Consider the following 14,225-nt stretch of genomic DNA (forward strand, 5'->3'; position numbering starts at 1 on the left):
TTTTTGAAGGGAAAATGGTATTGTAAATTTTGTTTCTCATACGTCAAAAAATACATGCACCAATGTACAGCATTAAAAAAACAAATGGAATAACAAGTTTCATATTACACACAAAAAATTATTGCAACAAAACAGCTGCACTTTTGCCTTTAAAAATATTTGCTCATTTATTTGTTTGTTTTTTCCTCGTTTATTCACATCTCCATTTCTTCGCTTCTTCATTTATTAGTTTTTTTTTTTTTTTTTTTTTTTTTTTTTTCTTAATTATAGTGCAATCTTACTTCGGAGGTATTTTCAAAATTTCCTTATGTTTTAAATGTTTAGGTTGTCTATTTATTAAGATATTTTAAGTATATTATAAAACAGGTAAAAATAATTTTATTTCATTGTGCATCCTTAGTTTTTCTTTTTTCGTTTTCTCATTATTAAATAAAGACAAAGACATAGCTGAAGGACATTAAATACTTAAAACAAAAAAAAAAAAAAAATTAAAAATAAAACTATAACTATAACTATAACTATAACAATAGCTATAACTAAAACTAAAACTAAAATTAAAATTATAAAGATGTAACTTTCTGTAAAGAACAAAACTATTCTTTGCATGCCGAAAAAACAAATTGAACTGTGCATCATATTAAGATAGTTCTACATAATTAATATACATATAACACATAACACGTAACGCATAAACATAGTATAAAACGCAGGAAGAAGGAGGAATAAATACAGTATAATTATTTGTTTGAAGTAGTAAAACAGATTAACATATAATCTGCCCCCCTTGAAGCAGACAAAAAAAAAAAAAAAAAAAGGGAGAACAAATATATGCGCAAATAAAGACACACACATAAAATAAAAACATAATAATGAAAAGGCTACTTGTACTTTTTGCTATTTGTATTTTCATAATGTGGACTAATAATGTTAAATCGTCCATATACACAAATTCTAAGAGAAAAAGACATTGGAATTTAATGAAAAGAAACAATTTAAACAATGACAACAGAAGTAATTACAGCTTTCTAATGTTACATAAAGAAAATGATGAAAAAACAAATAATGATAGTAATAATAACACAAAGAAAGAAAAGGAAGGAGACGATAATAATAACAGTAATAATAGTAATAATAGCAATAGTAATAATAATAGCGGTAGTAATAATGTTAGCGGACCCGATAAAAAAAATGCAGAAAGCAATTCTAACGAAAAAAAAAATGAGGAAAATAATGCAAATGAAAAAAAAAACGAGGAAAATAATGCAAATGAAAAGAAACAAGAAGAAGATAATTCAAATGAAAAAAAAAATGAAGAAAATAGTTCTAAACAAACAAATGAATCTTTACCACCAGAAAAAAAAATTAATAAAGATAATTTATTAGAATATGGTACACATGACAAAGATGGAAATTTTATTCCTTCCTATAAAACGTTAACAGATGAAATCCTTTCCATAAATAATTCTTTGGTAATATCATTGAATTGATCATATTAATATATATATATATATATATATATTATTACACAGCATTAATGCTACAGTAAATGTCTTTATTTATTGAGATAAAAAGTTACGTGGTACTAACTGCTCATTTTCGTATACATATGCACATAATTTGTTAAATGAAATATAATGTACATTTAATAAGTGCTTATTTAGAACAAAAACGAAGGAAAAAACATTCTAAGATGAAGACCAACACATACTATATATTTATATATATATATATATATATATATATATATATATATACATTTTTTAATTCCACTGCGCAGGAAAGAGCGTCAAATTACCTGAAAATAGGATGCTCACATATTTTGAAGACGTTAGAATTTATACCAGAATCGAAGCTATCCACACAGTATATAAAAGTAGATACGAAAAATGTGTACTTAAAAGATATTAGTACCGAATGTCAAAACATTTTTTTTTCAATAGAAAAATTAACTATGACCATAATTGTCCTTAATTCAAAGTTAAACAAGTTCATATACGTTTCAGATAAGTGATTTCAAAAAAAAAAAAAAAAAAGGAATAAAAAGAGAAAAAATAAGAAAAAACTCGAAGTTTTATATACGTAAGTTAAATTTTGTATCTTAGGCTTTTCCCCTTCTAAATTTTCTTATCATACCTAAGTATACCCTTTTTCTATTAATTATATTTATTTCAAACAGCTTATTCGCTTTTTTGCATGTATCACTACAAGTTTGCACAGATATAGGTATGCGTATATACACACATACATCTCTATATACAGCTTTTTAAAATGCTTCTTTTTCCCACATCCATATGATTCAAATATGCATATGTTTTTGGTGCTAAGAGGTGGATATAACCACTTTTGATTTTTTTTTTTTTATATTTTTTTGCTTTTGATTTTTTTATTTTTTTTTTTGTTTTTTTTATTTTTTCAAAAAGGTGTATTTAAATTTATTTTTATTATTATTCTTCACTAATTTTTTTTTTTTTTGTATCGATTTATGAAATTATAACTGTTATAGATTTTATATGATTTGAATGAATATTTAGCATTTTCATTCATAATTTTTAAAAAATGCTCAAATATTTGAAGTTAAAATTTTTTCTTTTTTTTTCCCCTTTTTTTGTAATGTCACATTCCTTTAAAAGGTGTATATATGTATATGTACATACGTACATACATATATGCATATGTACATCCTTATACGCATATACTTACTTATTTGAAAATGTACACATTAAAAAATTTCTTATTCGTAAAAAAAAACAAAAGATGTTAAAAAATGGCTAAAAAAAGAGCTAAAGAAAATGAAAAAACACTACAAAATTTTGCAACTTTCCTCAAATATAATAATATATATATATGTATATATGTACATGGCATGTTTATATATGTAAGGCACAGTATATATTCTCAGTTGTATTCTTGTGCATTTTTATTTGCACGTATGTATGTGTAGTCTCATATTTACCTAAAAAAACTGGTGTACTCAAGTTAATGTGTACACATAACGAACGTAGCCTCATGTAAATTATAACTTTCTGCACTTGGAAAATTGTGTACTAAAGGAATAGCAGTTTGTGCATATACATATATATATATATACATATACCTGATACATACATATGTATGACAGAAGAGATGCACCTTTTACTTTTTTTTCGTATGAGGAATAGCTGCTCCATAAAGATTCGGAATTGAAACGAGAAAATGCATACCAGGCTCCAAATCACCGAAACCAGTTGTACCACCAGTATATAACCTTCTATCGTAAGGATGATAACCCAATAATTCTTCTTCTTCTTGTAATTGAAATTTTGCTTCTTCAATATATGGAGCAAGGTAAGGTATATATGGGTCGTAATTTTGTTCTGAGGGGTGTAAATATAGTCTTAGAAAATTTATATGGGTACCCCTTAACATTCTTCTATATCTTTTTATTTGTATATCTTTTGGTAATAAAGAAATTGCTCTTTCAATAACTGGGTCTTTATCGCTGTACATATCATCATACATCAACCCTAAAAACAAGGGAAGAAAGAAGAAAGAAGAAAGAAGAAAAAAAAAAAATAATATAAAATTATTAGAATAAAATAAATAAATGTTATATAATATAAGGAAAAAACAACTGTTATACATCAAACGGTAACCATTACAAATAAATTATTCCTAATCATTCGAATGTTAGATGTTCGTAAATGCTCAATAGTGTCTTTTATTATTATACAGTTCTGAGTTCCTTTTTACTGTTTACAAATTTTGCATCCATACAAAAATGATAAAGTGGAACTCAGCAAAATGAACAATTGGGTATGATATATATATATATGTTTATTTGTGGGTATAAATCTATATATACATAAACAAGTTAACATAATTACACACATATACATAATGAGGGCTTTTCCAATTACCATGCTCTCTTAAAAATTTTGTTGTTGCACAAAATTGCCACCTTTCATATGGAGCTCGGATAAATTTAAAATAAGAAGGAAAAATAAATTTCTTAAAAAGCTCTGTTATTTTGCTAGTTTTTCTCTTAGTAGGTTCATATTCAAATTTTTGAATAGGTTTTGAACCCGATTTTATAATATATTTACAAATTTCTTTATGCAGAGACATCTTTCTTTGTACATATTTATACTTTCAGTTTAACTCATTATTTGAATTTACACTTTATATAAGTACACACAATGATTAGTTAATACTTAATATGTAATACTACGTTATATTTAGTACTAAAAGTAATTCTGAATAAACGGTCGTAGAGTACTGTCAAAAATTGTAATAAAACACTTCATCCAATAAATCTCGATACAATTTCTCCTTTTCCTCTACATATATATATAAGCATTATGTACGTATTTGTTTTATGTATACGTATATACACACCTTTAACATCTCAATAGAATGTTCAAAAACGTTCTGATAAAATTAAATACCAAAAAAATACTGCAGAAAAAAAAAAGGAGAAAAGAAAAATGGAAAATAAAAAATAATAAAAATTAAAAACTGAAAAAAAACAGTATTCTTCAAATATTAAAATAAGCTATTTATATAATGACAACAATGTATTTTAATTATCTCCAAATTTTTTAGCCCTCTTCATAATTCATATTTTTCACAAAACTTCTTTTATTTGTACAAATTTTATTTTTTTACTTAATATGAAAAATAGCACATAATAAATTTCAAAAAAAAAGAAAACTGAAAAATGTATATGTACATACATGCATAGATTTACTTATATATGCATATACGATACACTTTTACTCATTTGCGTAAACAAGTTCGTACATACTGAAATGTTTTAATACAATTCATAGGCAAATAAATTAAAATATTAATTAAAAAAAAAAAAAAAAAAAAAAAAATTATGATTGGCTATAATTCGGGGTTACTCTTCTAAATATAAAGTGTTTATTTTGCTTTCTTTTTGAAAATTAAGTTGTACAAAATCTGTAATAAATTGACACATTTCCATATGTTACATACACATGTACATGTAAATATATGAGCATGTGCCCATAATCACGTCCATATGTACATATGCATATTATATAAAACACATTTTGCACATTTTAATCCTATCTGTTATTTTCATTTAGGCATAATCATCTACCTTTTTTCACAATGTCATAATGATGTGTACTGTATTTAATGCCCGTATGTACTTTAAAAACTTTTGATAAATTCCAAAATGCTTTAGTTTGTGCAATTTTTGAAATTGCTATTCCCGATTTTTAAAGAACTATTTATACAACTTATTATATATAAATAGAACATTTTAAAATTATTAAATATGAACAATATATAATATAATGTAAACATAAAATTCGTCCATAGAAAATTTTGTTAATAAAGTTTTATTTTTCTGTATATTTATAAATAACCTTTAATAGGTACAGTTATTAAAATAGCTAAAAAGACGAAATGAATAAAAGAACTTTTGAAAAGCCACAAATTCAGCGCTGTGCATTCTATTGCTATACATATATATATATATATATGTATGTATATTTATTTGTATATATATGTATATTTATTTATATATATATTTTTTTTATTTTATGGTTCATTCAATGGAAAGTATAGTTAACATTTACGAAAAATTAAAAGCAAAACAGTAAATAAAAAGGATAAAAAAACATTTCAAATAAACAATGAAAAAGAAAAGAAAGGCACACACAAAAACATTTTTTTCTTTGTGTATATTTTGAACAGTTATAAAAATAGGTACCATGTGGTGTTATGTTTTACCGTAAAAGAATACAACTTGTTCAATGGAAGCTGTTTTATTCATAGCACATAATTATGAAAAAAAAAGGACAGATAAAAAGACGTCTAAAAAGACATAAAAAAACAGATAAAACTACCAACACAACAACAGTCAAGGTTCAAATTATTTACCTAATAAAATTTTTCATTTGTCATTTTACATACCTCAGTGGAAAATTTGATGCACATTAACACTAAAATATATGTCTGTCAAGTTACGCAAAATTTTTAGGAACGTAATAAGAAGAAAAATAAAATAATATAAGATATACAGTTGTGAAAGGTTATATAAGTGGCATACATAAAAAAAAAAAGAAAAAATGAAAAGACATTCAATTATGTTAAATTAATAATTTACAATTTTGTTTCCGTTCATAAATATTTACAAATATTTTTACAAATACACTTTCACATAAAAATTTTAACATGGTAAACCTGGTATTTCATACTTAACTACTTTTTGTGTTGGCCGCTTTTTTTTTTTTTTTTTTTTTTTTTATTGGTTGCTATATGAAAAAAATAAAATGAAGTAACATAAAATGGAGTATGAGTAAAATTAAAATAAAGCAAATTAATAATGAATAATATAAAAATATATGTAATATTACACTAATACGAAAATTGATAACTATATGTTAACTTAGAATTTCAATGTGCAAAATGTATAATTTGTTTTTAAGAGAAAACTACATTTTATGCACTGTGTAACTAGTTTTATACTTTATAGTACTATCCTTCTGTCAATTTTATCAGTACTGCCAATTTTGTTGATTTTAATTAATATGTTTATTCTGCATTTATTTATTCATTCATTTAATTTTTTTTATTTATTTTTTTTTTTAATTAAACTCATAAAAATACTGTATCTGCACTAAATATAAAATAGGCAACGCTTTAAAAATTAAAAATAAAAGGTTAATTTTAACGTTATAATTTTTTGAATTGTCAAAATGCGTGAATTCATATATATGAAAAATGTACTGTTATTTTAAAACTTCGTAGGTAATTAAATTTTCATATATGTTTAGTTATCAAATTTGTATATATAATAAGTAAATGCAAACATATAAGCGCATATGAGGAGATACATATGTACATGTGCATATGCGTAAATGCTGGTATGTGGGTACGGGAGTATGCGGGTATAAGGACATGCGTAAATATGTATATGTGTGTAAATATACGTACATTTATATATACAAGATAACTATAGTTCCAGGCGAAAACATTTTATTGAAAATTCCATCAAAACCTAAACTCTAACTAGGAAAAAGCATTTGTTAAAAAGATGCGTCCTCAAAGGTTCATATTTTTAAACTTCTTTAATCCCTCTTCATTAACTAAACATAAGTGATCAAGGTCCCTAAATATTTCATTATAATCTAAGCTATATCCTACAACAAAAGCATCTGGTATAGAGAACCCAACGAAGTCTGCCTTAAAGCCATTCCACAAAGGTGTTCTTTTAATAAATAAGCAAGTAACTGCAACTGTTTTAACTTCAAACTTTTTTAAATATTCACAAAATTTTAACAATGTTTTACCTGTATCTATTATATCTTCTACAATTAAAACATGTTTATCTTTTAAACAAGATAAGTCCTCACTCACTATTTCAAGTCTATCCGACGAATGATCATTAGAATACGATTTAACACGTACATAATGTTCAATATATAAGTGTTTTGGTGATTCACTCGAACTGTAATTATGAATTCTATTTAAATATTTTAAGAGAGCACTAAAGAATCCTCTTGACCCTTTCAATAAGCAAATCACATGAAACTCCTCGTTTCTATATACCCTTTTTATATCAAAAGCTAATTTTTCTATTCTATTTTTTAAAATTCCATTTGGAATTAACACTTTCGTCAGATAGCTCTACGAATACAAAAAACATCCATGTACCATATGAGAACCAGAAACTATGCATATGTATATATATATGTGCGTATATATGTATGTATATATGTATGTATATATGTATGTATATATGTATGTATGTACGTATGTATGTATGTACGTATGTATGTATGTATGTACGTATGTATGTATGTATGTACGTATGTATGTATATATGTATGTATATTTGTATGTATATATGTATGTATATTTGTATGTATATATGTACGTATGAACGATGTAATATATGAGGGTAGGTAAAAATTTGGTATAATGCAAAGTTATACTTCCATTCGAATGTTCTAATAAATTTCATTCGTAGTTTTGTTTTTACTTTATAGTGAACAGGCACTAAAAAGGTATCAATATCGTAACCATCATCATCCTTTATGTAAATTGGGTCGAGTGCATCTTCTCCTGCTCCTGGACTATAAAGAAAACATGTATTTTTCCATTGTAACAATAACACATCACAAAAGTACAAACACAAATACGTCAAATAGATGAAAAATACATATAGAGGTGTTAACATGTATAAGGGTATATACATATATATAAACATACATATGTACATAAACGTTTGTTCATAAGCATACATGTGTAATTCAAAAAACGCACATATTAGGTACAGATATGTCCATGAAAAGTGTTTAAAACAATAATCTTTTCATAAACATTATTTTTTTTAATTTGTGCTTTACACCGAATGAAACTAATAAAATAAATAGAAACACATTAAAAAAATGAATAAAAAATAAGTAATAAGTACATGTACAATACTAAAAAAATAAGAATAAATAAGTAATAAATGCGTAATATGCACATGTAAAATGCTGAAAAAATGCAGAATAAATACGTACTAAATGTATAATATATATTTATAAAATACAAAATACGTACATAATTTTTCTTTTATCATTTTTTCTCTATTTTTTTCTGTACTTATTTGGAATTTTCATCTTCATTTTTTTCTCTTTTTTTGATATGAACTTGGGTGGGAAAACCTATTATATGAATATATTCAATTTTTTATAGATACTTGACAGTGAAATGTTATCTTAAAAGAAGCCAATAATTTCTATTATATTATGCAATAATGCCTTTTACATTTTGTGATTTTATGTAAAATTACATATATATATCTATGTAGGAATATATTATATATATATATATATGTGCTTACGAATATAATAGTTATTGTATAATTATATATCTGTGTACGAATATAAAATATAAAATATAAAATATATAATATATATTATATATGTTTTAAAAACTTCGTAGGAATTTACTTCTTTAATATCGTGCGTTCTTAAATTTAAATGAAATTTAAAAACATACAAAATAATATAAGAAAATAAAAAAGGACACAAATTTAAATGATATTTTCAAAATACAGCAATTTACTTATTTTGAATTTTTACTTCAAAATATAAAAATAATAAATGTAATTAATAAAAGGGTATTCATATGATATATTTACGTATTCTAGCTCTTAATTACTTTGTGGTTTATTACGACAAAAAGTAATATGAAAAAATAATTTTTTTTAGCGAAACAATTTTTTTTTTTTTTTTTTTTTTTTTTTAAAACAAATTTCTCGATTTCAGAAATAAATTAATTTATTAAATGTCAACTTCAAAAAAAAATATTTCTTATGTATTCTCAAGGTGTATAAATTTGCACATAAATATTTATGTAAAAATCCTATGTTGAAGGAGGTACTAATAATTGCATTCATATATTATTGTTCTTTCATATTTTTTCTTTTGTCATCTATAAATTCTATTTTATATGTTCCTTCTGAACAGTAAATATCGCTTCTTTGTTATGAAAAAAATTACTTTTATTGTATATTTTTTTAATTAATTTGTATATTATTAGTGACATTCTATATGTAAAAACTACCATACCATATAGTAACTCCATAAAAAAGTGTAATACTACTAACACATTACTTTTCATACTGTTATAATAAAAGAATGCATACGGGGCTGTAGCATGCGAAACATCACTCTAGCATAACTTGCCAATAAAAAAATAAGTATTGTAGGTAGTAGTGAATAACCAATTTTTGTAAATTACCTTGAACTTTTAAGAAAATAGAAAAAAAATTTTAAAAGGTAAAACAATAGAATGGAAAAAGAACGTGTAAATTTTAAAAGAACAAAAAGCAAATAAACGATTTTACATATTTTTCGAGTGTATAACCCTAACTTATATATTAGAGTTATTATATACGTATTATAGTAAAATGGATAAACTGCCGCTCGTTCTTATGAAAACCTTCCAAAGAATACTGTAGTATTATTTGTTTTGATGAGCATAATTAGGTAGCAGCTTTTTTGATATCGAAACAGTGCCTATATCGATTGTTATGTTTTAATGGTTTTAAAGATTCTTTTTTTTTTTTTTTTAAATTAATCATTCACATTTGAATATAAATGCGAGTTACAATGAATCTACATGACGAAGGGAAAAAAAAAGAACAAAATAACAAAATTGTTTTTAAAGGCTAAACAAACTGTCAAAAAAGAGCATAGGCTTTTTGCATGTTTGCTTATAAATTTTTACTGGTACTTTTGTTCTTGCATTTTGGAAAGAACTGTTATATATATAATTGCAAATATATGTAACTGCATATATATATTCGCATGTGTGCATGTATAGGAACGTATATGTATATGCGTCCATGTATGTATGTATACTTGCGCTATAACTGTGCGCACTAAATTCAATTTAAATGGTGAAGAATTTCCATTTTGCGTGTGCCCATTTTGTGTAAATCCATTTTAACATTTTTTAATATTGAACTTGTGCGGCTGCATGAACACTGGCAAAACTTCATTTATTAGTGCGTCAATCTCTTTTTTCGCTTCTTCGTAATTGCCCCTTGAAATTTCACTGTACCATTTGACCTTGGGCTCCGTTCCACTGGCCCTTATTGTAAGTACAGCTGTATTTTCAAAATGCAGTGTAATATTTTGAGAATCTGGTGTAGGTGCAATTAATGATTTTTTATCATGAGTTGTAGAATCATACCCTGTCGTTAAATCTCTAATACGTACAATTTTATAAGAACCTAGTGATGTTTTATAAGACCCATTAGATCTAAACTCATTAAATATACTAACAATATCATTTGGATCTAAAACAGTGTAGTATCCATTATTACTTACAAAGTAACCTATTTCTTTTCTAACAATTTCTAAGTAATCATGAAACGTTAAATTATTTTCATATAAATATACTGCTATTTCTATCCAATAAGCTAAAGCTGATATTCCACACTTGTCCATTACATGACGTGTTAAGGCATGTCCTAAAGCTTCTTCATAACAGTATAGTGTAGTATAATTCTTATCATTATATTCTATAGCCTTATTAATTAACCATTTAAAGCCTGTTAAAGTTTCATCGTATCTATATCCATATGTTTCGCATAATTTCTTTAACATTCTGGAACAAACAACAGTACAAATAAAAACATGTTTTGATTTATCTATATTTTTTTTTTCATTTTGTTTCATTAAATGATAAGCAAAGATAATTCCTAATTCATCCCCAGAAAAAACATACCATTTGTTATTAAATTTTTCCGCACAAGCAAACCTATCTGCATCTGGATCATTTGCAACTACTATAGGACTATTGACAAGGTCAGCTAACTGCATAGATAAATCAAGAGCACCTTTTTCTTCTGGATTTGGAAATGTAACAGTAGAAAAATCGGCATCAGGTAAAGCTTGTAGAGGTACTGTAAGTAAATTATTAAAACCAACTATGTGCATAATACCTTGTACAAATTTCCTACCAATTCCATGCATAGGTGAATATACTATAACAAGTTTTGTACGTGAATTACGATAACAATTAAAATTAAACTCATTTTTCATATCAGACATAAACGAATCATACATTTCGAAATAAATATCTTCAACTAATGAAGTATCTTTTAAATAAAATTCTTCATTTAAATATTCATATATTCCACACCATGGATTTAAATTATTTAATATACACTCTGAGATAAGTTTGTCTACAGGAGGTATTATCTGTGCCCCATTTGCTGCATATACTTTATAACCATTATCTAATTTAGGGTTATGGGAAGCTGTTACCATAACACCACATAAACAATTTTTTTTTAAATTAGAATAACATAAAATAGGTGTAGCAACTGTTTGACCAAATAAATATACTCGAAATCCTTTAGATAAACAAACTGCTGCAGCGACATGTGCAAAGGATTCTGAATGATATCTTCCATCAAATCCAAAAATGATACCTCTGTTTTTACATAAATTCAATCCGTAGGTATTAATTAAATATGTACATAATCCTTGAGTTGTCTGCATTATAGTTACTACGTTCATTGCATTAAAACCTACTCCCATTTTACCCCTTAAACCAGCTGTACCAAAATTTAGCCTATTTAGAAATAATTTTTTTAATTCATCCTCATTGTATTTATTTATAACTTCTTCAGTTTTATCAACTAAATACTTTGGCTTTTTAAACACATCCCATAAATTCAGCATTGTTGCCAATTCCTCACTATTTGTCCTATCCATTTCGAGCTTTTCTATTTATTTAAAAGCTTTGCAAAAAAAAAAAAAAAAGCATAAAATAAAATAAACTTACAAAATATACTACCAAAATAGAAACGGACAAAATATGGATACATAAAAAATATCCTTGTTAAAAGTACTACAACCAAAATATAGGCAAACCGATGGGTGGAAAAGCAATAAGAATGACTTAATTCAATTTACGAATTTTTTTCTCAAAAAAATAAAAGTATGTAAAATTTTTTGAAATATATATCAAGTTGGAATAAATAAAATAAAAAAAAAAAAAACTTCAATTAACGAATTATAAGCTTTCGCTTAGTAAATAAGGGCTATTAATTAATAAGGCTTGGTGAGTAAAAGGAAAAAAAATAAAAAGTACCACACAGACATGAAAAAATTAAACGAAATGGAGGCTTCCAACTAATATGAGCGGTAAATAAGATATATTGCATATATATGGGCATATATGTACAAGTGCACATAAATACATACATATATGCACCCTACATAAATAAGTATATATATGCGGCCTATATAAATACATACATACATACGGACATATATAATTATGTGCACATGTACTACATGCTTATATACTCGTGTATATACATATATGTATGCTTAGGAATGTCAAATGGATAAAATAATACAAAAAAAAAAAAAAAAAAAAGGAAGGAAATGCTAAATAATTCAACGTTAATTACTGATATAGAAATTTCGCATGCAGAGCTGAGGTGATAAAACAGTTTTACATTCCTATTTACTATTTTAGCATATGTAATTTCGTTCAAAAAAACATTATTATGTTTATATTCATTATCCATTCTAGAAGTTAATATATTTTTAATTGTTTTATTTTATTCACTTTTAAATTAAATTATGATTTATTGAGAAAGTCGTACAACAAAAAGTATGACAAGCATGCATACTTTTTGTAGAAATACTCTATTTAACATTGATATTTTATAAAAGTTATAGTGCTTAGAATTACGTTCACTACTAGCATGATATAAAAAACAACATATATACGTATACGCACAAAAAGATATAACCATACACGCACGCACACACACACACACAAACACCCATGCACATAGTTAATGCTAATGTTTATACATATGCATGTGCACAAATAATGATGTCCATACAAATGTATAAGCATAGATTTAAATGGGGGAAATATAATGGCAGTTTTTCATCTACTCTTAATGCTATTACATTAAACTAAATTAAGTTTAAAATTATCGGGAAATGATCTACTATACGTCAAGGTGTTTAAATTTTTTCATGCATTAAATGCGGTATGTACCTATATATATTATATATGTATATTTGTATGTATGTATGTATGTATGTATGTATGTATGTATGTATGTATGTATACGTATATACAAATATATTTATTTTTCTTTTTTTTCCAATTTTCTTGAATTATAAATCTATACAGTTGTGCGTTACATAGGTACACATATGTCTATAAAATACTTATAATTCTTCTCGGTATTTCCAACAATGAATCAACTGAAGTATATTAATATAAATAACAAAAGTGTTACTCAGCCCTTATATTTTAATTGCATGCATTTCATCGTTACTTCCCTTCTTTTTATTTCTTTCTTTCTAATTTTTACTTAATACAAGGAAAATGTTTATGTTCTAATAGTTTTCAAAAAAAAAAAAAAAAAAAAAAAAATATATATATATATATATATATTCTCAAAAACGATCCTTTTTGTCATAATTTTATGGTTCTATATGCTTGCAGGAATAAACCAACGAAAAAAAAAAAAATAAAATATTCTTACCGGTGTTATAAATATACGTTTATACATTATATTACAATAAAATACATTGTGTAATATTCGGAATAGTTAACTTAAATTAACCTAAAAACTATTTTGGTTATACACAAACTTCCATTCTTATTGAGAAGAATGTAAAACAAAAAAAAAAAAAAAATATGTATTCATTTTAAAATGTCCTTCTAAA

At 24.9% G+C, this 14,225-nt stretch overlaps 4 protein-coding genes across 4 annotated transcripts; 1 reads left to right on the plus strand and 3 right to left on the minus strand.

The window, feature by feature from the left end:
• Positions 1-911: 911 nt before the first annotated feature.
• MKS88_002326 (rhoptry associated adhesin) lies at positions 912-2,011 on the plus strand (the record flags this gene model as incomplete). Its single annotated transcript, XM_067215326.1, has 2 exons — positions 912-1,469; positions 1,778-2,011. 2 exons carry the CDS (start codon positions 912-914, stop codon positions 2,009-2,011), a joined length of 792 nt encoding a protein of 263 aa, XP_067073763.1.
• Positions 2,012-3,132: 1,121 nt separating this feature from the next.
• MKS88_002327 (cytochrome b-c1 complex subunit 7) lies at positions 3,133-4,104 on the minus strand (the record flags this gene model as incomplete). The annotated part of the gene is made up of 2 exons (XM_067215328.1): positions 3,133-3,503; positions 3,897-4,104. 2 exons carry the CDS (start codon positions 4,102-4,104, stop codon positions 3,133-3,135), a joined length of 579 nt encoding a protein of 192 aa, XP_067073764.1.
• Positions 4,105-7,056: 2,952 nt separating this feature from the next.
• MKS88_002328 (hypoxanthine-guanine phosphoribosyltransferase) lies at positions 7,057-8,627 on the minus strand (the record flags this gene model as incomplete). Its single annotated transcript, XM_067215329.1, has 3 exons — positions 7,057-7,641; positions 7,997-8,090; positions 8,605-8,627. The coding sequence occupies 3 exons, from the start codon at positions 8,625-8,627 to the stop codon at positions 7,057-7,059; spliced, it is 702 nt and encodes a 233-aa protein (XP_067073765.1).
• A 1,827-nt stretch (positions 8,628-10,454) lies between these two features.
• On the minus strand, positions 10,455-12,236 carry MKS88_002329 (phosphoglucomutase; the record flags this gene model as incomplete). The annotated part of the gene is made up of 1 exon (XM_067215330.1): positions 10,455-12,236. The coding sequence occupies one exon, from the start codon at positions 12,234-12,236 to the stop codon at positions 10,455-10,457; it is 1,782 nt and encodes a 593-aa protein (XP_067073766.1).
• Positions 12,237-14,225: the final 1,989 nt, after the last annotated feature.

Source organism: Plasmodium brasilianum, chromosome 8 (genome assembly GCF_023973825.1).
Source record: "Plasmodium brasilianum strain Bolivian I chromosome 8, whole genome shotgun sequence".
In the NCBI taxonomy this organism is placed as follows: Eukaryota; Apicomplexa; class Aconoidasida; order Haemosporida; family Plasmodiidae; genus Plasmodium; species Plasmodium brasilianum.